At 33.2% G+C, this 26,395-nt stretch overlaps 3 protein-coding genes across 3 annotated transcripts; 1 reads left to right on the top strand and 2 right to left on the bottom strand.

Annotated features, from left to right (window-relative positions):
• Positions 1 to 5,758: 5,758 nt before the first annotated feature.
• On the bottom strand, positions 5,759 to 6,225 carry LOC124912193 (secreted RxLR effector protein 161-like). Its single transcript, XM_047452761.1, has 2 exons — positions 6,027 to 6,225; positions 5,759 to 5,955 (listed from the first exon to the last, which is right to left on the bottom strand). The coding sequence occupies exons 1-2, from the start codon at positions 6,223 to 6,225 to the stop codon at positions 5,759 to 5,761; spliced, it is 396 nt and encodes a 131-aa protein (XP_047308717.1).
• Positions 6,226 to 10,872: 4,647 nt separating this feature from the next.
• Positions 10,873 to 13,831, bottom strand: LOC124912183 (probable LRR receptor-like serine/threonine-protein kinase At1g56140; the record flags this gene model as incomplete). Its single annotated transcript, XM_047452750.1, has 15 exons — positions 10,873 to 11,486; positions 11,566 to 11,633; positions 11,773 to 11,817; positions 11,915 to 11,968; positions 12,082 to 12,150; positions 12,235 to 12,306; positions 12,398 to 12,469; positions 12,554 to 12,625; positions 12,810 to 12,881; positions 12,965 to 13,036; positions 13,132 to 13,203; positions 13,293 to 13,364; positions 13,450 to 13,521; positions 13,611 to 13,682; positions 13,752 to 13,831. Coding segments are annotated over 15 exons (1,578 nt in total), but the record flags the coding sequence as incomplete, so codon positions are not given.
• Positions 13,832 to 17,659: 3,828 nt separating this feature from the next.
• LOC124912173 (40S ribosomal protein SA-like) lies at positions 17,660 to 24,414 on the top strand. The gene is made up of 2 exons (XM_047452738.1): positions 17,660 to 17,806; positions 24,148 to 24,414. Exons 1-2 carry the CDS (start codon positions 17,660 to 17,662, stop codon positions 24,412 to 24,414), a joined length of 414 nt encoding a protein of 137 aa, XP_047308694.1.
• Positions 24,415 to 26,395: the final 1,981 nt, after the last annotated feature.

Raw genomic sequence — 26,395 nt, 5'->3', positions numbered from 1 at the left:
TGGCAACTACGCTACTTCAGCGACTAGAGACATTCAACAACTCTTCTCAATCTTTGTTCATACCCGTTGACATATGCGAAAACTAATATTAACAATTCTTTATTATGTCAAAATAATCTTTACCTTTGTTTGCCACAAACCGAGTGTCTTATTTTTCAAGTCCAACAATCGACTAAAACTAAAATACCGAATAGACCCAAGACGAACTTTCATCGTCTACTTTTTCAGAATCGGATATCTATCGAATACTGAGGACACCCAAAACGAGCTTCCATTGTCTACTTTCTCAAAATAAGTTATTGATCGAAAACGAGAAGACCCAAAACAAACTTTTATCGTCTACTTCATAACAAATAAATTAAGCTATCACGACATCTCTTTTCTCTACCTCAAGATCTGACAAAGTATTTGTCACCCATCTTGTCTTGAACGTTGCATACTCAATCAACTTGAACCTCATACTTCTCCTTGAACAAATTAGCTTGCAATCTGCTATTTTCTTGAATCCAAAAACGCCTAGAAATCCAAGAAATATCATTTCAATATTCAATATCTCTCTCTCTTCAATTGTCTTCATTCATGCTTCAAATGCTCATCTATAGTTTCTCTGAAAGAAATCGAATATCCTTTAATTTGAATTGATCGAACCTCTCATCTAGCCCCTTTTTCATGACTAGGAATCCCTATTCAAGGTCTCAATCATCCCATTCATCTAATATATGATCTACAATGTATAGACAATTAAGATAGAACAAAAGAAGTAACAAAATCATTACATTCGAATTAACCGAGTCTCCCATCTAGCCCCTTTTTCATGACTAGGAATCCCACTCAAATTTTTATTTATCTTCTCACATTAGAAGATAATGCAATGATTTTTTCTTGGTCGTTTGAGAGTTGCTCTCAAAATGTCTCCACCTCAACTTATAAGTGTCTTTCATTAGTTTTCCTCTTCCTGGTTTTTCATTGATAATATGTATTAACTGGAATTGTTCCAATCCTTAATCACCCGCCAACTCAATGCAATCTTGCAATTTGGCCTAAAGGATTGCCCTGTCAACATGTCAATAATGTTATCATCGGTAAACACCTTATAAATAACAACTTTCTATACTCGATCATGTTTTTGTCAAGTGTAAAAGCACATAATATCACCACGGTCTTCATCTTGATTAGCTCTTCCAATAAGATAAGGTCATAACCAAAAATTACAAACTTTTTGGTCCCAAATAAGTCAAATAAAATTAAAATTAGGCAGACACTTTAAGCTCCAGAAAAACAAACTTCGGGATGTCCAAACCTTGATCCGACCGTTGAAAATGTAGAGGAATGAGTTACCAACCCTCTCGACAAAATCTCAGCGCAATCGGACTCTGTTTGAATCTCCGATCGTCAGTTTGATGAACCCTGCCCGGCTGTAGGCGAAAATCTACTACTAGATTTTCACTCTACCTCTCTTTTAATTTGACTTCTTTAATAACCGTTTTCCAAAGAAAAATCTCTTCAAACTTATTTCAGCCGAGAATTTCTTCAAGTCAAATCCCACAACATAGTGAAATAATGTCATTCATGTATGCCAAGACAATAATCGGTTATAATAAAACCTTCAACTAATTTTCAACAAGCATGAAGATATATCATTTGTTCTCTACATTCTTCTATCCAAATCCTGCATAGAAAGAATCTAACAAACCATATATATATATATATATGATTAGTGCACCCTCAACTCATACCTTATAAATTATCATTCTTGGTAGAACCCTTGAGGCATCAACATCCACTTAACAACTTCGCGCCAGCACTTACCAGATATTGCCAATCAAAACCTACTCACAAGGTTTGATGCAAATTCAAATCTGATCTTTATACACACATATCAAACTATACTCTTGCAAACAAACATTAAAGCCACCTGCTTTAATCAAAAAACCATTTACATGTTGCATTAATTGTCTTCCATAATCTGCAACATCGAATAAGCACTCCACCTTTTTTTTCAACTCCAATTTTCAATCTTCATATTGACGAATATCAAATCTCTTAGCAGATAAATCACAAATCTCCATCTTTGAGAAATTCAAGTCAAACAAGCCTCAATACAAATCCAAGATCAAAGCATACAAAGCTTTGAGAGTTTGATTAAAATCAAACAAGGCTTTAAAATCAAATAGGTCTTTAACCTATTTTACGAAATCAAACAAGACTTAAATAAAAAGTCTTAGTTGAAAAAGTCTTAGTTGTTGACCGCTTCAAAGATTATTGGCTCCTCTCTATATATTATATTATATCATAATATAATATCTATTAATATGGAATATATAGAGAGATATATATGGAATATATATGGAATATATATGGAGATATATTTTCTTTTTCCTTTGTATATTTTAATAGAACATATGTCCCAAATTAAAATAAGTCAAAAGAATATACCTCATCTTCTTCATTCTGGTGTTGCTGCATACGCGACGACTTTTCGTCACCTATAACCATGGCGCATCCGAGAAGAACAAAAGACCCATTGTCTTCTTCTCACATCTTCTCAAGACATCGTCACCCAGAACTAAGAAATATTTTAACGACTGTTGACATCTCCTTAGCAATTAAAGATTTCGACTCAAATCTTCACAGTGGCTAATTCTTTTACAACCAATGTTGTTTTCTCAAATAGCCATCTTCAAAAAAAGCACAAATATCTAACAACTTTTTCAATGATGGTTAGGATTTCCTTCATATCTTCATAAATAGATTATGATTAATATTCTCAAAACATGCTCTGATACCACTTGTTGAGAAACGATCTAATCTAAACACGCGATAAAAAAAGATATAAAGATAAAGTGGTAACAAATAATAAAGAACACAAGATATAACGAGGTTCGACCAACAATGCCTACATCCTCGGGGAGTCGTCCATTCTATTGATTTTCCATGGAATAATGGTCCAAGTAACTCTATGTTACAATGTCTCTATTTATAAGAGTACATCAAAAGCCAAAAGACTAAACTATTACTCTTAAGCCCAATAAAGGCTTAAAGCCCAATTACAATATATAAACTCTAATTAAATATAAGTTTAAAACTCAACAAAAACAACCACAAAATGAATAATTATAAATCAAACATTGAGCAAAAAAAATATAATGATTTTTATGGTAAAAAAAACTATTAAGGTATTAATATATATTAATAAAATAAAATAAAATAATAATTACAAATATATAGTATTTTAATATTATGGCAATTAATTAAAATATGATAATGGATACTCGTATATTCGAGTCGTGAGTACTCGATGATCGGAGTCGGGAAAAGATTACTCGATCAGAGTCGAGGATTGGAGTATCGCTGCAAATGAGCTGAGCTCAAGATTGTTTGAGCTCGAGCTCGACTCGATTAAGTATTTATTAGCTCGATTCGAACTCGAGATCGAACGAATTTATAAATTTGAGCTCAAACTCGACTCGGAAACGTTAACATAAATTAAATTTTCAAACTCGAGTTTGAGCTCAAATTCAAATCAAATTTTATTTTCAAAATGAAAATATCAAACTACTATACCTATTCAACATTCAAAAACATGATATTTTAAATGAAAATATGAAAGCATTATAATTATTCAAAATTTCAAAACATGATATATAAAAGAGTTTATTCCTTCTTTGTTGTTGACTTTCCTTAAAACAAAAAGAAATTAGAGTTATCTAAAAGCAAAAAATCAATAGCGATCTAAGATAATACTACACTTGTGAATAAATGGGAGATAATATAAAAAAAAATGAAACAATGAAACAATCTCTTATGAACGAATTAGAGAAATAGTGTAAGTGAGAGAAAATATGAAAATGGTAAAAGTGAGAGATAATATGAAGAAATAAAGAACTTTTTGTGAGAAATGGTGAATAGAAAGAGTAATGTAAGATATGATAATATTTCAGGGAATTAGGGTTTTGCTTTTTAACTTTTAGGTAATAAGATATAATAATGTGGATCGTGAGCATGGTATATGGACTTTGAGGAGAGAGTAAAAAGAAATATTTGTTTTAAGCTTTTAATATTAAAATAAATAAATATATTATATATTATCATGTTCGAAAAAACTCGTCAAATAATCGAGAAAATATTATATGAGTTCGAGCTCGACTCAAACTCGATTGGTCGTTAGTTTATCGAGAGATAAGAGATATGAAAGTGTTATTAAGATTTATGGTTGATTTATCAATGGGATAAGAGGCCGATAACATTGATTTGTCAATGATAAAAGATTTATGCTTTGTTTGCCGAGAGATAAGGTTATAGATTAGTAATTTGAGAGACTAATTAGAAAACAAAACATATTGGTGGTTAAATATATGAAGGAGATTGTTGGTCTATCGAAGAAGTTAAGTTAAAACAGGTTAGTGATATGATGAGATTATTGGTTTGTCAAAATTGAAGGTAAAAGATGTTGGTATTATTGAGATAGTTGGGTGCAAAATAATAAATAATCGTGATGTCATGAGATTAGATGTCGATTGATATTTTGGGGTGTGATTAGCCGATAGATAAGAGGTCGGTAACATTGGAACAAGAATAGAAAAGTCGATTGAGTATGTGGTTGGTTTGTAGATGGATAAGAGGCCAGTAACATTGAGATTGGGATATGGTTTGCTGATGGATAGGAGGTCGATTGAGATTTAGTGGTTGGTTCGTTAAGAGGGATAAGAGGCCGATAACATTATTTTTTCCAAACATTAGAGACTTGTGAAAGTGTGTGATTGAAATGTAGTTTGTCGAGGGATAAGAGGCGTGTGAAAGTTTGATTGAGATTGGTGGTTGGTTTGTCGAGAGATAATAGACGTGTAAAAGTGTGGGAGAGGTCAGTAACAAAGGATCGCGAGGTCACGAGATTAAAGGTCGGTTACGATTGGTGGTTAGTTTGCCAAGAGATAAGAGATGTGAAAGTGTTATTAAGATTTGTGGTTGGTTTACTGATTGATAAGAGACCAATAATATTGGTTTTTCAATGATAAAAGATTTATGGTTGATTTGTCGAGAGATATATAATTTGAGATTCTAATTAGAAAACAAAAAATACTGGTGGTTAAATATTTGTGAGATTGTTGGTCTATCGAAGAAGTTAAAGTAAAAGAGGTTAGTGATATGATGAGATTATTGGTTTGTCAAAAGTGAAGGTAAAAGATGTTGGTATTGTTGAGATAGTTGGGTGCAGAAATTGTTGATAACAAGATGGCAAAATATATCTTTCTTATATCTCAAATAGATTTTTACAACTCTTTATAGGAAATCATAGACTCTTCATATGCTTACTCTTCAAATGACAAAACAAAATTATTCTGCATATTAAATAGCTCCCACCCAAATCTCTTGGTTATTCCACTCATCCCTAGTTATTACTCTATTAAACATCAAAAAACAAATAACATGTTAATTTAAGTTTATTCAACAAATTTCCCCCTTAAACTTAAATATTCTTCCCATCTCTCATTCCAATCAGCCTTTTACAACTCTCCAATAGTGTGGTCGGTAATGGCTTGGTGAATATGTCAGCGGCTTGAGCTCGACTTTCAACATGCTCCAACTCAACCTTTCCTTCTTTGACTTGTTCTCGAATGAAATGAAATCGTACGTCAATGTGTTTGCTCCTTCCGTGATTAACTGGATTCTTTGCCAACTCGATCGCCGACTTGTTATCAACTCAAATCACAGTCCCTTCATCTCAGATCACTCTCAAATGTATTAGTAAATTTGAAAGTCATACTGCATGACACACACTCCAAGAGGTCACCGCATACTCTGCCTCGCAGGTCGACAGAGTTATAATAGGCTGCTTCTTTGACAACCAAGTAAAAGCCGTATTTCCGAGTAAGAATACATAACCCGAAGTACTTTTCCGGTCATTAACATCACCACACCAATCACTATCAGAGTAACCCACTAATCGGTAGTTATCTGATTTTGAATAGAAAATACCAAGTGAAAGAGTTCTCGAACATATCTCAGAATTCTCTTCAAGGTCTTACAATGTGTATAGCTTGGATCCTCCATGAATCTGCTTGTTATCCCAACACTCAACATTAGGTCTGGTCTCGTGCTTGTAAGATACCTTAGACTTCCGACTAAGCTTTGATATCTCCTAGCATCAACTCGTTCTCCTCCATCAAACTTTGAGAGTTTAGTGTCCGGTTCTATTGGAGTTGAAACTGGGTTACAGTCCTCCATTTTAAACTTCTATAAAATTTCAAGCGCATACCTCTTTTAGGATATAAAATCCCCTCCTCCGACTACTTCACTTCTAGGCCAAGAAAATATTTCATCAAACCTAAGTCTGTCATCTCGAACTCCTTCTTCATTACCTCCTTGAACTCCTCAATCAGTTTTGTGTTGCTTCCGGTGAATATGAGGTCATCGACATAGAGAGCGACTACCATCATATCATTTTCTGATTTCTTTGTGTATAAGGCATGCTCGTACGGACATTGTTGGTACCCATTTTTTCTTGAAATACTCGTCAATTCTCTCATTCCAAGCACGAGGAGCCTGTTTCAGCCCATAGAGGGCTTTTCTTAATCTCAGCACCTTCTTCTCATCACCTCTCTTCATATACCCAAGTGGTTGCTCGACGTACACCTCCTCCTTTAGCACTCCATTTAGAAAGGTTGATTTCACATCCATCTGTAGAATCAGCCATTGGTTTTGAGCAGCTAACGAGATCAGAAGTCGGATTGACTTCATTCTCGTGACAGAAGCAAAGACTTCATCATAATCGATTCTCTCCTTTTGTCTATAGCCCTTCACCACAAGTCGAGCCTTATAACGCTCAACCTCTCCTTCGACATTCATCTTTTTTTGTACACCCATTTTACTCAAATGGGTCGAGTTCCTTCAGGAAGGTGGGTTAGCTCCCAAGTTTTATTGTGTTCAATTGCCCCAATTTCTTCATCCATAGCCGGTCTCTATTTATCGTCTTGTACGGCTTTCTCAAAATTCAAATCTTTTGAGTTGGCGAGGAGACATACAATGTGAACTTCATTTGTAGTGTCATATATCTCCCGTAGACTTCTCATTCTGGGTTATAGAGGCTCGGATTCATCTTCTGAAAGCTCGGTAGTTGTTGATATCAGAGGCATAACAACCTCTATACTTGTTTCTTCCTTAATCGGGTTACTCTAGTTCCATGTCATTGATTCCTCCACGTGAACATCTCGACTCACCACCAATTTCTTATTAATAGGATCAAACAATTTATATGCCTTAGATTTTTCATCATACCCGATAAATATGTACTTCTTGTTTCGATCTTCTAACTTTGTCATGTGTTGACTTGGTACTTGCCCATAGGCCACACTACCGAATACATTGAGATGAAAGACACTCGGCTTCATACTACTCCAAATCTCTTGAAGCGTCTCTCTCCTAGCTTGGCTTGTGGACATCTATTTTGCACATAGACTGCGCACTGCACTGCCTCTGCCCAAAACTGTTTCGGCATATTCTTTCCTTTCAACATAGATCGAACCATATCGAGAATAGTTCGGTTCTTTCGTTCTACTACACCATTTTAATGCGGAGAATATGGAACAGTCAAGAAATGCTTGATTCTATGTTCCTCTTAGTATTTGTTGAACTCGTTAGAAGTAAACTCACATCCTCTATCAGATCGGACTACTTTGATAACTTTGTTTGTTTCTTTCTCCACCATCACTTTAAATTTCTTGAAGTTTTCAAACACTTCTGACTTCTCCTTTAGAAAATAAACCCACATCTTTCTCGAAAAATCATCAATTAAAGAAAGGAAGTATCTTTTACCACTAAATGATTCTGGAGTTATTGGCCCACATAAATTAGTATGAATCAGTCTGAGTTGCTCATTTGCTCTGTATTCAGAACTGCTTGGGAAAGAAGTCCTCGTTTGCTTTCCGATCACACATTCTTCACAGAACCTCTTTTCGAATATAATGTTAGGCAGTCCAAACACCATCTCTTTTTTCACCAGCTCGTTCAACCCCCCGAAGTGAAGATGACCGAATCGATAATGCCACTTTATGGCCTCATCCTCTAGATCAAGTTGCATACATTTATCTTGAACTATTTTAAGCTCAAGTTTGTACATACGATTTTTCTTTATTTCTACCTGGGCAATGAGTCTCCCAAGTTTATCCTTCAGCTGTAGTTCTCGGTCTTTCATTATAGTCGAGTACCATTTCTGCATCAACTGTCTCATGCTTAGTATGTTGCTTTTGAAATCAGGTACGTAGTAAACATCTCTGATCTCTCCAATTCCCCCATTTTTCTACTAATACTTGATCGTTCCTCGACCTTTGACGACTACTTTTGAAGCATCGCCGAAAGAAATGGATCCGGACTCCACCTTTGAGAGTATTTTGAATAAGCTTTCGTCGTTGCACATGTGGTTACTTGCGCCAATATCCAAGTACCAAAATGAGTTATTAGAACAACTTGGTTTGATATCAGGTTCTGGAATTTTTGTCACCAACAACAACCCTTCATCTTCTTTCTTAGCAAAGAAGTTTGTTGGTTCCTCCTTTTTCTTCTCGGATCTACAATCTTTGGAAATATGACCCAATTTTCTGCAATTGTAGCATTTTATCGAGTAACAATCCTTGGAAATATGCCCATTCTTTCCACAGTTATAACACTCAATGTTATTATTTGTGTTTGTCCGGCCACCCCGAGCTTGACCTCTGCCATGCCAGTTCTGTTGGCCGACTTGCTCACTTCCTCGTCCTCCTCTTCCTCTACCACCTAGTCTTCTACCTCTTCCTCTGCCTCTGGTACTCTGAGCATAAAGCACCTTCTCCTCTTTTATTGTCTCCTTCGCCTAGAGAGCCTGTTCAAGAGACTCCCCCTTCTTGTTTTTCCTTCTCTACTCATGCGCTTCCAAGGACCCAGCAAGCTCTTCAATGGTGAGCGTTGATAGATCCTTAGATTCCTCTATTGCGCACACAATATTTTCGAAACTATCTATCAATGACCTTAGAATCTTTTCAACAACTCGGTTTGATGAAAGACTCTCACCATTCCGATTTAGTTTGTTGACCACAGTCTCCACTCGAGTAATGAACTCAGATACACTTTCAGACTCTTTCATCCTCATGTTTTCCAGATCGCCCTTTAGGGTTTGAAGTCGGACTTGCTTCACCCGTTCGTCTCATTTGTTTCCTATTTCGAGTGTATCACATGCCACTTTGGAAGATTTTGCGTCAGCTAACTTCTCAAAACCAGGTTCGTCGACAGATCGGTATAGTAGATATAGAGTCGCTCTATCTTTAGGTCGAACGACCTTCAATGTGTTCAACTAGGCATTTGAATACCCATCTATGTTCTCAGTTTCCTCATAATACCCAGTCTCGACCACATCCCAGTTATCTTGGGAACCGAAAAGGGCCTTCATCTGCACCTTCCAGTTGTCGTAGTTGACGCCTTTTGTCAACTTGGGTAGCGGGATGCCATTGGTTAGACCTGCCATTCCTCTCAAGTGTTTACACTCAACACACACCTCACAAGGCTCTCGATCGCTCTTATTTTTCTCTCTCGGCCAGCGCACACCGCGACGTTCTCTTTTGAGACTAACAGGTTTTCTCACGCTTATCTCACACAAAATAGCTCTGATACCAATTTGTTGATAACAAGATGGCAAAATATATCTTTCTTATATCTCAAATAGATTTTTACAATTCTTTATAGGAAAGCATAGACTCTTCATATGCTTACTCTTCAAATGACAAAACAAAATTATTCTGCATATTAAATAGCTCCCACCCAAATCTCTTGGTTATCCCACTCATCCCTAGTTATTACTCTATTAAACATCAAAAAATCAAATAACATATTAATTTAAGTTTATTCAACAGAAGTGAAGTTACGAGATTAGAGAGGTCGATTGAGATTGATGGTTGATTTGTCGAGGGATAAAAGATCGGTAACATTGATATTGTGATGTGGTTTGCCGATGGATAAGAGATCGATTGAGATTTGGTGGTTGGTTTGTCGAGAGATAAGAGGCGTGTGAAATTGTGAATGGTGGTTGGTTTGTCGAGAGATAAGAGAAATGTAAAAGTGTGATTGAGATTTGTGATCTGTTTGTCAAAGGATAAGAGACGTGAAAGTGTGATTGGGATATGGTTCGTCGAGGAATAAGAGGTCGGTAACAAATGATCGTTAGGTCACAAGATTAGAAGTTGATTGAGATTGGTGGTTGGTTTGTCAAGGGATAAGAAGCGTGTGGAAATGTGATTAAAATTTGTAGTTGGTTTGCCGAGTGATAAGAGAGTAGTAACATTGGTTTGCCAATTATAAGAGATTTGTGTTTGGTTTTCCGAGGGATAAGATGAGATTAATTGAAAAACAAAAAATATTGGTGGTTAAATATATGAATGAGATTGTTGATTTATCGAAGAATTTAAGGTAAAAAGGTTAGCGATATGATGAGATTGTTGGTTTGTCAAAAGTAAAATTAATTAAAAGGTGTTTGGTACTTTTGAGATAGTTGTGTAGAAGTGAGATTACGAATTTAGTAATATGAGATGTCTATTATGTAATAAATGATATTTTTGATTAACCGAGAAATTTGTGAACTAGTGAGAACAAAATTAAATTAATGTTTCATTGTCAAATTTCTCATTATTGTTTTTTTTTAATAACAAAAATAACGTTGAATGAGAGGAATAAGACGATCACTAGGTTGTCCCAACCATTGAAGCTTCTCATGTAACATGTTCAGATCATAGATATTGTTGATGAAAAAGATGATGAAGACGATGACGGCAACGACAAATAGGTGAGTATTGTTTATTTCAACTTTATAAATGTGAATTTTATTAACGCAAGTACAGAAATAAAAATTAGCTAGTTGTTGGGAGAGAAAGTGGAGAAATTTGTTAGAATTTGAGAAACATGAATGGCTGAAACAAGAGGTCCATATGTGCTTTGAAATGGAATGCAACAAGTGCCTCTCCCAGCCCACATAAAATGAATGTCCAATATAGTGTTCGTCACGTTTGCTTCAAATACTTTCATCAACGCTCTCTTCGATCCTCCTGCTTCTTTTCTAACGTTGAAATCCTTCTCTATTCTCTTCCCCTGAATATAGATATCGAAAAGGCGCCTTCCCAGGCCTTTCCAACTATTGGGATCGTCATCCATTTGAATCTCGGCAAAGTGAAGCTTGATTCTATACGCCCCGTTCTTCATTCCAAGACCGTAGTACCTAAGGGAGCTGGGTGAAACTCTAGCCGACTTGTATAATTCGGAGTTCAGTGTTTGGGTAATTTGTGAAGATGTTTCTGTCGTGTATTTTGATCCTTGTGGGTTGGAAAGGAAAGCTCCGGTGTTACTTACTGCCCATGCATGATCTCCGCCAATGTTTACCGTGGCTGCTCCGAGTGTTTCTGAGTCGTTCTTAAATTTATTGCCATCCAAGGTTTCCATTTCACTGCCTCCACATTTTATGGAAAATGAAGCTGCAACCAAGCAAGAATTGATCAACCATTTCAAATAAAACTTTTGTAAATATGGTGTAAAAAAGGATCAAACTTATACTTGATGGGTTTGTGTTGTTGGAGCACTTTTTGCCATTTGATATGCATCTCAATAATTGGACTTCTTTCCTGGAAAAGTAAACAAACATATTACAATGGGCTATTTTGTTAGTAACTTTCTTCATGTATGATTAAAAACACAAATATGTGACTAAAATTAAGACAAAATACAATTTTCAAATAAGATCAAACTGTGAGGAAAACTTACCTTCTCCCGTATCTGTACTGTGCAATGGACGTTCCGATGCTATTCCTGTATCGAAAACAACAATGGCAGTGATGATAAGGAAATTGATTCTTTTTGGCTCTTGAAAATGAAAGTTACACTTCATAAGAAGCTTAATTAATACCATGTGTTGACGAATGGAGGAATAAGTCCAGACAAAGGGTTGAAGGAAACATCGCTATGAATTAAAATTATAAGAGAATTATGTTTCCGATATTCAAACAAAAATAAAATTTTGAAACGTATCAAGATACATAAACAGAACAATAAGTGTTTCTAAATGGGGATTACAGTGCAAGTGGAGTAGTATATCCAATATTTCGAGGCACCTCACCGCTCAAGTTATTGCTTCCAAGATATCTGAAAACAGATAGAAAAGTAGGCAGTTTTATAACTGATTTCAGGATTTAACAAAGACAAATTGACTAAAACTAAAATGCTTACAAGTATCCCAATAAACCAAGATTCTGGAAGGATTTTGGAATTGAACCCGTCAGCTTGTTGAAGCTCAAATCCCTTACGCAGAGAACATAATTAAAAAAATTAGTAAACTTTGCAACTATGCAAGGAAAGAACGAGCCAGTTAGAATGTATACCGATGACTTACAATGATTTCAGATTAGTGAAAGTTCCGAGCTTTGCAGGAATTTGACCCGAAATTCTACTGTTCCTCAAGGATCTATATACAATTAGGAGGTAAGATGTAGTCAGTTGATTGTAACATATGTAAGACCCTGTCGGAAATGTAAACTAGCAGCTTTACATTATGGTCAGGTTTGCGAGGTTCTCCAAAAAGTCGAGAGAAGAATCTTCCCCGCCTAGATCACCGATCCTCCTATATAGAAAAGAAAAGGAGAGATATGAAACTGTCACCCTCCTGAAACACTTATTCAATTAATGAAAACTAAATTAGATTAAGATTCATATATTTGTTTATGTATCTGAAAACCTATTCAGATGCAAAAACAATAAGTGTTTCCAAATAGGGTATAAGTTGAAAGGAAATCTACTTTGCTTACAGGTCATCTAGCTTTGTTAGAGAACCATAACTGTAAGGAATTGGTCCCTCAAGCATTGTTCCTTCAAGTCTCCTGAAATTAAAACTTCATTACCAAGAACTCAAGAAAACTTTAATTTATAATTTCAGAAACAGCATATGGAAGCTCTTGTATACAAGACATTAAGATCTTTGAAAGATCCAAGGAACTCCGGAAGCTTTCCTGTGAATAGATTATCAGATGCCCACCTGAAAAAATAATAATAATTGACCATTTAGATGGGTGGTGGTGGTGGATATAGACTTAATATGATCGAAAAAAGTAAGGGTGGTGAAGAAGATACAAGATTTGGAGACTTTTCAAGTTTGATAGTTCATCTGGAATGGGTCCGCTTACACCACTGCTATCGATATATCTGACAGCAGTCAATATATGAAAGAATTATGAATGTTCTAATAATAATTACACAATTAAGTGAGTTACGCATTTCGTTGAACAGCTTACAGCTGTTGTAAGGAGGTCAGATTTCCAAGGTGAGGAGGTAATGATCCATTGAAATTGTTGGAGCTAAAGCTTCTGAAATAACAAAACAATACAAATGAGACCAGGCTACATGTTTGTAATTTATAATTCTGATTAGAAGATGAAAGGAAGAGCTTACAAGGAACGCAATTTAGTGAGATTGCCAAGCTCTGTCGGCAGTTCCCCTGAGAGATTGTTTATGCCTAGGCTTCTGTTTCCGGTGGTCAATCAATGAAAAAAACATCAAAATGGAAGAAGAAACAATGATTTTGAAGTGAAAAGTGTAGTAAAGATGATTACAGGTATTCCATATCGGAGAGTTGTCCGATTGCTGATGAGATCTTACCACTCAATACATTTTGGCCTAAATTCCTGCAGTAGTAAGTAATGAGAATGAGGGTAGGGTTTATGAATCAATAATGAATTAATATATTGACTCACAGATCCTTAAGTTTCTTCAATAGAAACAGTTCATTTGGAATTTCACCAGAGATGTCCAGGGCATATATTTTCCTGTAACAATCGATAGATAGAGTGAAACAGAGATAAAGCTAGCTAGATCAATGAAATGGGTGGCGTGTGCTTATTACAATTTAGTTACATGACAGATATTAGAGGAGCAATCACATGCAACTAGAGGATTTGCAGGGTCATGTGCCCAGCTTGCATTCGAAGAACAAGGATCAATTCCCGTAAAATTCAATTTCGTCCCCAAATTCCAGTAATCTATTAACTTCTTCATAGCCGCCACTGATAGAAATTCAAATTCCAGTAATCTATCATCCACATGGCAAAAGAGAATGAACTGGAAAAGAGAGAAAATGACCTTCATCCGGTGCAGTAAGAGCAGACTGCTGAGCCATAAGAGTTCCAAAAAGTGAGAGAAGAGCAGCCAAGAACAGGACTATAGCTTCCATACCTGGTTGGTTAAGTAATGAAGAAGCATGCACACACATGGATTGTTATATATATATAACCCACCAAAATAATTTAGCGGTAAGACTCGTTTTAAAAGCTGAATTGCAAGACTAATTTAAAAGATTGAAAAATCACGAATTTAGTTTTATCTATAAGCGTTTTGTATTAAAGTGGGAACATGATTTGCGGGTGTAAATTTAATTCTCGGTAATTAAAAAATATATATATTTATTTAAATTGAACATAAGAAAGAAGATCATACAACCAAAAGATTTTTAAAATTTTCTGGTTTGATTATTCAATTTTCATTGATGTGGTTGCTTGCTTTATATTAACCAACGAATGGCCACTTTTTTTGACCATTGACTACATCCATCCAAATATACCTTTTCATAAACAACGTTGTTGGTAGGGACAAATCTATTTTGGGTTGAATTTGTAATTCATCAATTGCCTATCTTACCCAACTTCTTTCTCCCCAAAAGATTTGTATAATATGAGGACCCTTTTATGGATTCCATTACCTTGAGTAAGACTTGCCTTTTCAAAGACAGTTCATTTTGTTTATTCTGTCAAACACTTGAAATTTGTAATTAGGTCAATGTGCGTGACTCGGAATAAATGCTATTTATTTTTAAAAATCCAATAAAAATCGACACAATTTACAACCGTAGTAGTTTGGGGCATCAAAATGAAAACTCTCACAAAGATTACTAAAGTTTTCTTTGTGCAAACATATGTTTTGATATTGACATTTTTTATTAAAGTGAAAATGTTGATATTATCATTTAATTTTTTTAATTTAATTCAATATTTGTTTTTTTAATTCTATAAAATAAATTGTAAATTTATTATCATTCACTCGTTTTATCCGTAATTTTTATGCTATTTTTTTAAGATCGCTCAACTTTAAATCAGATCCGTCCTTGTTTATTGTAATTATTGAAAATGAAAAAATCTAAATTTCATAAATACAATTAAATTTTAACTATATTCTGTCAAATCTAATTGGATATCGATAAACGAAGATGAAATTATATGGTTGTACAAATGTCGATAATGATAAGTATTATGAATGTGTTATTGTGAAATTAATTGTGTATCATTCATAATACTATTATTATTATGATGTTTTCTAAGATTCGTTCAGGAAAGTTGGTAGAGTCTGTCGGAATATTAATCGTTTTTCTCAAAAATTTACAAAGTCGATAACTTATTAAGTATTTTTTTTTATTATTATTATTTTTATTTGTTATTTTTATGTAATGTTTTCTTGTTTTAATTAAACTTTTTTTTTTTTTTGTCACTTTTAATATATATAGACCTTTTTCAAAAATATATATATATATATATATATATATAATTAAAGTAATTTTGATAGTAGTTATGAAAAAATAAAATAAAAAATTTAAAACAACTGATAAAAAAAAAATAAACATAGTCAGCATATAGTAATTAAGCTATTTATTGTCTGATTCAAGGAAAACCGTATAATCAAGGGAGAAAATGGAAATAAAATACCTGAGCCTGTAGTATAATAAAATCCATATAAATTTAGTGATTTAAATCAAATCCATATTTATTGGAGCTGGAGCCTAGAAGTCGATGAGTGATCTAATGGGTTAGTGGACATTTGTGCAGATTTGTGCTGCACGATTAAAATCCGCCTAATGTATAAAGAGTGGCCCGTGACACATTTTGTATTATCTTTAAAAAAAAATTAAAAAATTCTCGTGCGATATATAAGAATAAAAATATAAACAAAATAAATTTAATAAAAAAATATAATAATTTGAAAATATGTATTCAATGTTTAAATTTTTTAATAAATCACGAATAATATATTAGAATAAAAAATAGAACATTCGCATTCCACATTTTATTCACTTCGGTAAAACAACTCATCTTCTTACATATTTTTCACAATGAATCTCGTATCTCGTGATCTTACACTTTCACTTTAATCAAATAAAAAATCTCAAACATTATCAATCTCTTTTTTAATAAACTTTAGTCAATCAATGCTCAATCAATCTTTCATCTCATAATCTTGAAGCACTACGATTGACCCATCATCTCATTACACCATCTTCTTTGTCCTAGAAAAAACATCTATTAAAAATGAATCTTTCTCTTTTGCATGATGAAATGATTCTCGTGTGTTTTTTCGTCTTCCTAACAAGTCCAGATACACATCATCTTTTGTATGCTGAAAATGTTTTAAGCTTATTGAAAGTCGTGAACTTTACTTGCTCATAAATAACTTGGACATATCCATCACTTGGCTTGTTTGCTTCAACCCCATCCTCCTCCTCCGACACGTTTTTATCGTATGTCAGAAATGTTAGAATTTTAAACTAATTCATAAATTCCATTAATGAATGGAAATGAGAATTTAGATAAATAAAATCAAATAATATTCAAACAAAATTCACACGAAATTTAAACGTGAATTAAAGTGAAATTTGATCTAAATAATTAAATTATTATAATTAATTTGTTAAATATGTAATAAACATTTAATGACTTAAAGAACAATTATCAAATTAAATATATTTAATTTTGTTAATTGACATTGTAACCTTCATGATATTATTGCTATCAATTTATTAGCAATTTAGAAAATCATTTAACGTGTATTTTCTAATTAAGAGAAAATGCAAAGGACAATGAAAAGACAATCGTGTTAGATAAAAAATTAATGGTTGATTTTATTTTATGAAAGATTATCTTTTCAACAATATAAAACCCCTCGTCTCTAATCTCAAACCACTTCATCTTCTTATATTTTCTCACTCTAGAATTCCAAAAGTCTCCTCTTATTTTGTGAGTGTTCTTCAAGTTCTTTACTCGATATTTTCCGTTGAAACCCGGTGATAGTTTAGGTACATTGATCAAGTTTGATGCGTAGTGATTTCAGTGCAGAATCACTACTAGATTCGTTGTACCCTAAGAGACAGCCATCTACGATAAGCTCCAGCACAAACGGGAGACAGTGGAATTATTTTAAGGAAAATTTGTTAAGCACGTGCCTCGAATCAACATCTCAATCGGTGATTTCGTTCTTCCTATATCTTATTTTATTTTTTATTTGTAACACCATTTTATTTATATTTTCTGTTATTTCAAGACAAGATTTCTAACAAGAAATACCTTAGAGGAGATCATCTTCAAACCCACCTCCAACTCCAAGTCATGTTATCAATGTTTTTGACCCTTTTAGTGGTGTGTAAAATACTCCATCCACTTCCTAATCTCGCATTTCTCATTGATGATGATTGCCAGATTGTTAGTTCCGAAGGAAAACTCATCTTAATGAAATACTCAGCCCCCTAAATAGTCAACACATGAATTCATTGTTTGCGTTTGATTTTGCAATTGGACGATAGCGTCAAGGAAAGAGCTTGCCGACAAGGAAATCACTTTCCGCTATGGTTGCTTCTGATGATTGTCGAGTATTTGTCGCACGTGGAATCCATCTAGAATGTGGCGTCTTTGATTCTTCATGGATGTATGATGTTAGGAAAGACGAGTGGTCTGAGTTGCCTCATTCAAACATGTTGACGGCATCAGTAGAGGTGAGGTAATTGGGAACAAATTCATTGTTATAACTATCTCCTTTTGGTTGTTGAGTAAGAAGCGTGACATTAAGGTGTACAATATTGAATTATGAGAATGGAAAAGGGCTCCAAAGAAAGTTTCGAGTTTTCCATGGAGGCGTTGTGAATATTTCTTGCCGAAAGAAACATACGAGAGTATGTCGCAACTTAAATTAATTTTATGGGTTCAATTTTAAATAAACTGGTGATTTGTGGTAATCAAATCACAATTTTATTTTTAAAAATCCGTTAATTTAAATTAATTAAACATAATTACTTTAAAAGATTATTTGTTTGAAACAGAATCGCCAATTGATTTTTGAAAATCAATAAAAGTTGGCGTGTACAAACGTATTGGCCAGAGTTTATTTTAGTTCTTAGTTTGGTGATACTCGGGAAAGGGGCTTTCGCGCTTCATCCTCTATGCCCGTTTAGAAAACGGTCTCTACTTATAAAGTTAACTTTTGAAAATCGGTTGTTTAAGATTTGAATTTTAACCAATTAGTTTTTCGGTTATAGTCATGCTTATAGGTTTTAGCGTTATTTAAAATATTAAAACAACAATATTTAAATGGTGGTACATGTTGCTGATGATCGCTAGAGAGGATTATACATGAAGAATATCAGTCGTTTTTAAGAATGTTAGGGTTTAGAAATAAACACCAAACAAGTGCTTACTCGAAATATTTTTTTGTGAAAATTTCCCAAAAATATTTTGAAATCATTTTCTAATTTTTTGGGATTTTTAAAAAATGTTTTGGTGCTCCAAAATTACAAAAATAATTTTAGTTTTGAAAAGGGGAACCAAACAGGTTCGGTCTAAAAATCCTCAGCCTAGGTCGAGGCTCGGGATCTTCGGTCGGAGTGTCGAAGTCCCTTGGTCTGGGTGCTAATGACACTCGGTCCTTGGCTGAAATTACCGGTTTGGGTGTGCAAATCCATCGGTCCTGGATTAGCACTAGGCTAAGTTTCTCGATATGGGTGCATAAACTCACCGGTCTTGGGTTAGCTTTGGGCTAAGTTCAGCGGTCTTAGGTTTGGGGATACTCGGTCCTAGGTTGGACCTCTTGGTCCTAGATTAAAATTATCACTCGGACCTCTCGATACTAGCTCAAGATCATCGGTCGAACCTTTCGATATTGTTGAAATTATTGGTCCTAGGTCTTGGTCCTAGATTCGAATTTCTCGGTCCTAGGCTAACAAGCCTCGGTCCTCAAGAACAACAAGGTTCATTTTTTAAAATTCATTTTTTAGTTTAGATTCTTTGATCCAAGGGTTTGGATAGCTTCACAAAGCTCATAGGAACATGTTGATCATCATCTCAAGGTACCAATCAACTTAGATGCTAATTAAATCGTTCAAAACAGTTTGTGATCAAATTTTGAGTTTTTTTATTTTAAAGTTGTTTTGAGGGGAAATGAGATACCCAATAACTTCCTTATACCCATATACTTGATTGGTACCAAAACAAGAACATTGTCGGTTCATTTTGACCAAATCAATAACTAAAAAATTTCAATTATTTTGAAAATTTTGATTTTAATCAAACATGACCAGGATGGATCATACATGATCCAAATAGTTGCCCAACATCATTATAATCATATTGGAATGATTTGTGGGCTGTGATTCAACAGAATTAACCCAAGAACAACAAACCCGATGTTTGGATTTTAAAAAATTCAAATTTGGGTTTTTACTTTTGAGACCAATTGATCGATTCTATTTTATCCAGAAAGTTTCTAAATAATCCTATGATCAATATTCAACCATAAAATACCATAAACAACAAGCATATAAGCTTATGCAATTTGAAATATAAAAATTTCAAATTCAAACTGTAAATATGAATTAGAGGATGATAGAATCCTTACCAGAAATTAGAAAATACTCATTAGACCTTAGGAAAGTTGTTGGGAAGCTCAGATCCAAGCTTTAAGGTCTTATCCAAAGTTTTCAAAAAAATCTGAAAGCTTTAATGGCGGATTTCTAAAAATCGATAATTGGAAGGTGGAGAGTGGATCTTTTGACTTCAGAATGACTCGGGGGGTCTATTTATAGTTGCCCTAAATCGGTGGAGGCTTCAAGTAGACTGAAGTAGTCAAAAGTAATTAATGACGTTTTGGTTTTTCTTTAGTCAACTTGCTGAAATAGGGATGAATCATCACTATTTTTGTAGGAGAAATGATCACCGTGGTAGGGTGATCATTTTAGGCTTTAAATCAGCCGAAATTGTTGACTATGGAGTAAGTTCCAAAAAGAGAAGATCAAAGATGGGTCTTTGATCTTATCTTTCCGGTGTCGCATTAGAGACGAAGGTGGCACTCAAAACAATGTTATTTTGAGTGCGGTTAGGCGTTTCGTTGGCGATACGTCAATGTCTGGGCATTCCGTTAGCGATCTAGCTAATGCGGTTAACGTCCAATTAGTTTATAGGGTGCGGTGCGGGCACGCGTTCCCTCCGTTGCAGCGGGCTACACGGGCGCGCTTGGGTTGTCGGATGAGATCCCAGCACTTATCTGATGGCCTAGTTTTTGGCTGTAGCTTTTTTTCCCAGTTTCAGCTAGACCCGATTACGATTATATATTTTTTTTATTAAATCTTTAAGGATTTGTTTGAAATTGGTTTTTCTTTCACCCTTTTAGCTTTAATTTTAATCTTTTTAAATATACAAAATACTAAAATAAATATGGCAAATATTTTATCAATTCTTTATTTGTTTTTGTATATTTTTAGGGTTAAATAAATAATTTTAGGAGATGAAATGGGTACCTCATTTCATTCTAAATTATTTATTTTAATCTTATTTTTTTCTAAAATTATTTTAAGATAAATGAATACAACATTTATCCCAAATAATTTTATGACTATTTTCCTTAATTAATTAGGCTCTAATTATCACAATAATTAGCTTAATTAATTTGTGTTAAATGGGTTTTGGTCATGGGGTTAATTATTTTGATTTTATTTATTCAAAAATAAGTCAAAATAATTATTTTAATTTTATAAATTAGTGTGTAAATTTTTAGTGCTTACAATATATATTATTTAAAAAAACATTACTTAAAATATCTTCTAATTTATTATTAATTTTACAAATTATAAGTATATTATATATATATATATTAAATGTATTAATCTTTTTAATTTTTAAATTAAAATTATATTTTAAAAATATTTAATTATTTATTAAAAATTTAAGTTGAATTAGAATTTTACTCTATAGTTATAATTACTTATTATTGTAACGATTTCTAATCCTAATTTTTATCAATATATGATTATTCTTTTACTCAAATACGGAGTTTTTGTTGGATAAGAAATGATGCTCTCATGTTTTTGTTGGTATTCATCGTGGTATAATCATTTCATGTGTCTTTCGTAAATTGTTATTCAGCGTTTTTCAACGTTCTCAATTTAGACACATTAAGTAGGAAAACTCAACGTCATCATTTCTTAAGGTCATCTTTTCTCTAAACTCATTTACTCTTATCAATATATAATTATCTTCTCAATCCAGACACATGAAGCATGAAAATTCCCTATCGTCATTTCTTAAGGTAATATTTTCTCTAAACTCATTTACTTGTATCAATCTATGTACTCAAATACAGAATTTTAGTTGGTATTCATTGTGGTATAATCATTTCATGCGTTTTCCCCAAATCGTTCTCTAGGGCTCTCCAACGTTTCAATCTAGACACATGAAGCATGAAAACTCCACGTACCATTTTTTAATGTCCTATTTTCTCTAAACTCATTTATCTATGATTATATATATATATATACTCAAATACATAGTTTTTATTGAATAAAAGTTGATACTCTAATGTTGAAAATTGACAATTACAGTAGTAATCTCAACTTCAAACTTATGGCTAGATTGTTTTTGTTAGGATCGAAGACAATAGTAGAAGGGGTTGGATATTGTTGTTATATTTTTCACTTAAATGCGATTTTAATCCTGTTAAGGACTGAAAATATGTTTATATTCTTGGACAAATCGTAGTAAGCTCTTGAACGGTTTCAAGTACGGAAAATACTTGCAGGATTTGAAGCGACAGTTATATGAATGAATGAAGCAATGAAAAGACAACACAAGATTATATGAATGTTCGGAGATAAAACTCATACGTCACCCCTTCTTCTGTTTTCAGAAGGATTCCACTAGAAATCTTTGATTTGTATAACCGCTAAACAAAATCACTCAGATCACAAGTCTTAACACTTGACTATTCTGAACTTCTAGCTCTCACACTATTTTGTTGAACAAATGACTATCTGTTCAACTTACACAAGTAATATGATTATCGAATGATACAACAAAAAATGTCTCTCGTGTATGCGCAACTTAGTGACTTGTAAAGAACTTAGAAAACGAGCTTTTCGAGCTTGCTTAGAACCGAGAGAGATAGAGTGACCGGGAGAACAAGAAGCAGAAAAACTAAGAGCTTTAAAGTTGTTCTTTGATGCTTTTTTATATTTGAAGCATGGCAATGGTCGAATCCATTTTGTCGATATGTGGCAACTGTAGGTTTGTCGTATACCTAGCGTACGGGGTTTTAGTGCGCAATGAAATGGAATATTCATTTATTGTTTTGAATGTCCTGGCGTACAGGGTTTTAATGTGCAATGGAATGGAATATCTGTTTGTCATTTTGCATGTCGGAGCAAAGAGCTAATTATACATTTTGTTGTATTTAGCAGATGTGGAACTCAGTTGATGATCAGCTCTGTTGATGATCAACTTAGTTAATGAGCTACTCTACTGATAGCGTACTCAGCTGGTAATCAGCTCTATCGGTGAGTTACTCTGCTGATAGTGTACTCAGTTGATAATCAGCTATACTGATAGCGTACTCAACTGTTGATCAACTTTACTGATGAGCTACTACTCTGTTGCTGATGAGTTACTCTGATAGAGTACCCAAATGTTGATAAACTCTACTGATGAGCTACTACTCTATTGATAGTGTACTCAACTATTGATCAACTTTGTTGATGAACTACTCTACTTATAGTGAGCTTTGTTGTTGATCAACTTTTCTATCAGCGAACTCTACTGTTGATCAACTCTACTGTCAGCAAACTCTGCTGATGGAGCAGTTCAGCTGATAGAGAAACTATGTTGTCAGCGCAACTCTACTACCAGCGAACTTTGTTAATAGAGCAGCTCAGCTGATAGAGCAACTATGCTGTCAGCGCAACTCTGCTGATGGAGCAGCTCAGTTGATAGAGTAACTCTATTGTCAGTGCAACTCTACTGTCAGCGAACTATGCTAATGGAGTAGCTCAGTTGATAGAATAACTCTACTGTCAGCGCAACTCTGCTGATGAAACAGCTCAGCTGATGTTAACTCTGTTGTTAGCGAGTCTTTAATTTACCTGCGCATTAACACATTGCTGAACTTAGTTTTATTCATTCATCAAAACTCTGAACTTAGTTTTATTCATTCATCAAAACTAAGTGTGTTCATTTTAATTATCCTAAGTTCATTTTAATCAAATAAACTTTTTTTCACAATTCAACTTAATTTAACGATTTCCTCTTTTAACTTAATTTAACAATTTCCCCATTTTACTTAATTTAACAGTTTTATTTACCGATCTAATTCAGATACTCATCGTGGCAGTGTTACACTTGAAACTGATGACCAAGTATTTGTTTGATTTTGAGAATATTGTGAGTTAGGGATCCTAACTTATACTTTTAACCACTGATTTGACTATTTGTTAAACAATCTACATTCTCCTACCTATCTTATTGTTTTATCTCATGTTAAAAATTGCTAGTTATAATAGTAATATCATCTCCCGGATGATGGCCAGATTGTTTTATTTATCGATTTGGTTCAGGTATTCATCGTAGTATTGTAATAATGACTAGATTGTCTAAATTTCTGATCTAACTTATTTGTTTGATTTGGAGAATGGTGTGAGCTATGGATCCTAACTTAGACTCTCAGTCTCTAGTTTGACTTTTGCTTCAAAACTTGCATTCTCCTACACATCTTTCTGATCTGACTTATTCTATGTTGGCAGATTGAGTGAATCTCGGAACAAAAAATTGTGATTTCTAGGTGGGGAGATACGTATTCAAGCGCTACAATGATGATCTTCAATCATCTTTGTTTACATAGTAGTTTATGTTTTTCTTTGTTTATGATGATGCAAATTTCTTTATGTTTGCAAGTTTAGATAGTTATGTTATTGAATCTCTAATTTTATTGTCTATAACCCTATGAAAGTAGAAAAAGTGATCATTTTGCTGAAAGTTTTACTATTGAACAATATAGAATATACAATTACATTTGTTATAGATCAACCTTAGGAAGACATGGGAGAAGTTTCATATGATTGTTATGGTAATTGTTGCAATTAAGAACCCTCAGGACATCATTGTTCATTCTGATTGGCCTTATGGACAAATAGCAGTTTTAAGGTTTGCACAGTACATTGATGCTCATGCAACTGTTAGATTTCGTACTCCTAGAACATTTACTAACAAGATTCATACGTCATTTAGTGAGCTACGTTTTCTCATCCTGATTGATCTCAAAACTAACCATCAGCATACCAATAGTTAATAATTTTTTATGGTTGAGAAAATATAAGATATCATAATTGAGAGGTTTTATTTAATATTTTTAATGGTTGAGAAATGTAAGATATCATAATTGAGAGGTTTTATTTTCAGTGCAGAATCCAATTATATGGGGGCAAAATGATAAAAAAAAAAAAAAGTTACGAGTCTAACAACTTAGAAATAGCCACGGTTGAATGCATATGTCAAATAGTTTGCAAAAAAATATTACATATGTCAAATTTGATTATGAGGTAATGTACATACACTATATTTTTTTATGAAAAATGATAAACTCAACGAAAATATTATAGAAAGTAAGTCCACGAATCGACGTGGCATGCCATGTGGGTAGGAGAGAGAAAAATTAAAAATGTCCTAAAATGCACGTGGGTAGAAGAGACATAACTAAAAATGTCCCGAAATGCTCATTTCGGGACAAAAAAATAAATAAATTCTAGTCCCAAAATGTGATTTTTCGGGACCCAAAATAAACATTTTGGGACTCGAAATGTGTGTTTTGGGATGTGGGGGCAACGTGGGAGGCCACGTCGGATTCATGGTTTTGCTTTTGTTGTCCCTTTCGCTGAGTTTATCATTCCTCTTTTTATATAGACTTTTTTTTATCATGTTAGGGTTTTGATTTGGAGGGATGCGACTCCTTATAATTACTCATGATATTTGTTTTTTAGTGATTCAAAATTTGTTAGTAAGAAGGTTACTAAAATGTTTTTGTCAATCTCATCTGTTACCATCAATCTTGATAGTCCTTTAACTTTGTTCACAAATTTGTAACGTATAAAAAAGATGAACGAATAATATATAACTAAGTCATCTTACAGAATATGAGGTTTGTTTTCTATATATATAATGATGTTTAATTTCAAAGTGTTCGGATTGTCAGGTCGAGAACTGTGCTTAATTTGGATATATATGTGAGAGTAAATAAATATTTGGGTCGGATTGTGGGTTGATCCGCACATAAACTTAAAATGGTTAAAATTAAAAATATTTGATTGACCAAAGTAAAAGTGTAAAGTCACGAGATGAGAGGTTTTATTGGGAAAAAATATGTAATGAGATATGTGAAAAGATGTATTTTTTACTATTGTGAATAAAATGTAGAATGAGAGTTTCTATTTTTTATTTGAATATATTATTCGTAATTTATTAAGAATTTTAAAAATTAAATACATATTATTATAATTTATTTTATTAAATTTGTTTTGTTTATATTTTTATCTGTTTGCATTGTACGGGAATCTTCCTAATTTTTTCAATGTTTATAGTACTTGTATTTAGAGCTTGTTGGATCAATTTGGATATTTCACTTGGTATCAAAATAGATAATTGTTGTTTATTGTATAGTAATTTGTTTTTCGTATCATGTTTTAATGTGTTTAATGTCATGATTAGATTGTTAAAATTACAAACAAATTTAGAGATGCTAACCGACTAATGACGATTTTTATAGTGAAAAAGACATAAAAATATATTTTATCTTTTTTGCGCATTTCATTATGGTTGCATATATTTTTATTTTTATTTTTTTAATGTGCCTAAAAATCTTTTTAATATTTTGATTTTTATTTTGTATATATCATCATCATGTGTATTTACATTTATTTTATTGGTTTTAAAATATAAATTATAACTAACTTAGTTGGTTAGATTGTTGCTCATATAAATATTGTTTTCAAGTTTCTTACCTCTATTTATATTAATATTATGTTTTAGTTTTTGAATTAAATGAGAACAGATGGAATCGAACTCATGACATTTTGATCTTTTGAACCGATTCTTACTACTACGTTATCTTGGTAGAGTATGTTTTAGTTTTTTAAATTGAACTATTTAAAGTTTATGGACAGAATAACCTACGATCCATCAAATATTCATTACTCTCACGTATATATCTAAATTAACCACAAAATAAATAAATTTGAAAAATAAACATCATGATATATATATAGATAATAAATTAA

The sequence above is a fragment of the Impatiens glandulifera genome, chromosome 1, assembly GCF_907164915.1.
Source record: "Impatiens glandulifera chromosome 1, dImpGla2.1, whole genome shotgun sequence".
NCBI classification, from domain to species: domain Eukaryota; kingdom Viridiplantae; phylum Streptophyta; class Magnoliopsida; order Ericales; family Balsaminaceae; genus Impatiens; species Impatiens glandulifera.
This window is presented reverse-complemented; position numbering and strand designations above follow the sequence as displayed.

Excerpts from the sequence above, each read along its gene's own strand:
- LOC124912193 (XM_047452761.1), bottom strand. The coding sequence starts at position 6,225 with ATGGAGGACTGTAACCCAGTTTCAACTCCAATAGAACCGGACACTAAA. Across the intron at positions 5,956-6,026 it reads GGATCCAAGCTATACACATT|ATAACTACCGATTAGTGGGT; the intron begins GTAAGACCTTGA and ends ATTCAAAATCAG.
- LOC124912173 (XM_047452738.1), top strand. The coding sequence starts at position 17,660 with ATGGTTGCTTCTGATGATTGTCGAGTATTTGTCGCACGTGGAATCCAT. Across the intron at positions 17,807-24,147 it reads TGTTGACGGCATCAGTAGAG|ATCAACCTTAGGAAGACATG; the intron begins GTGAGGTAATTG and ends CATTTGTTATAG.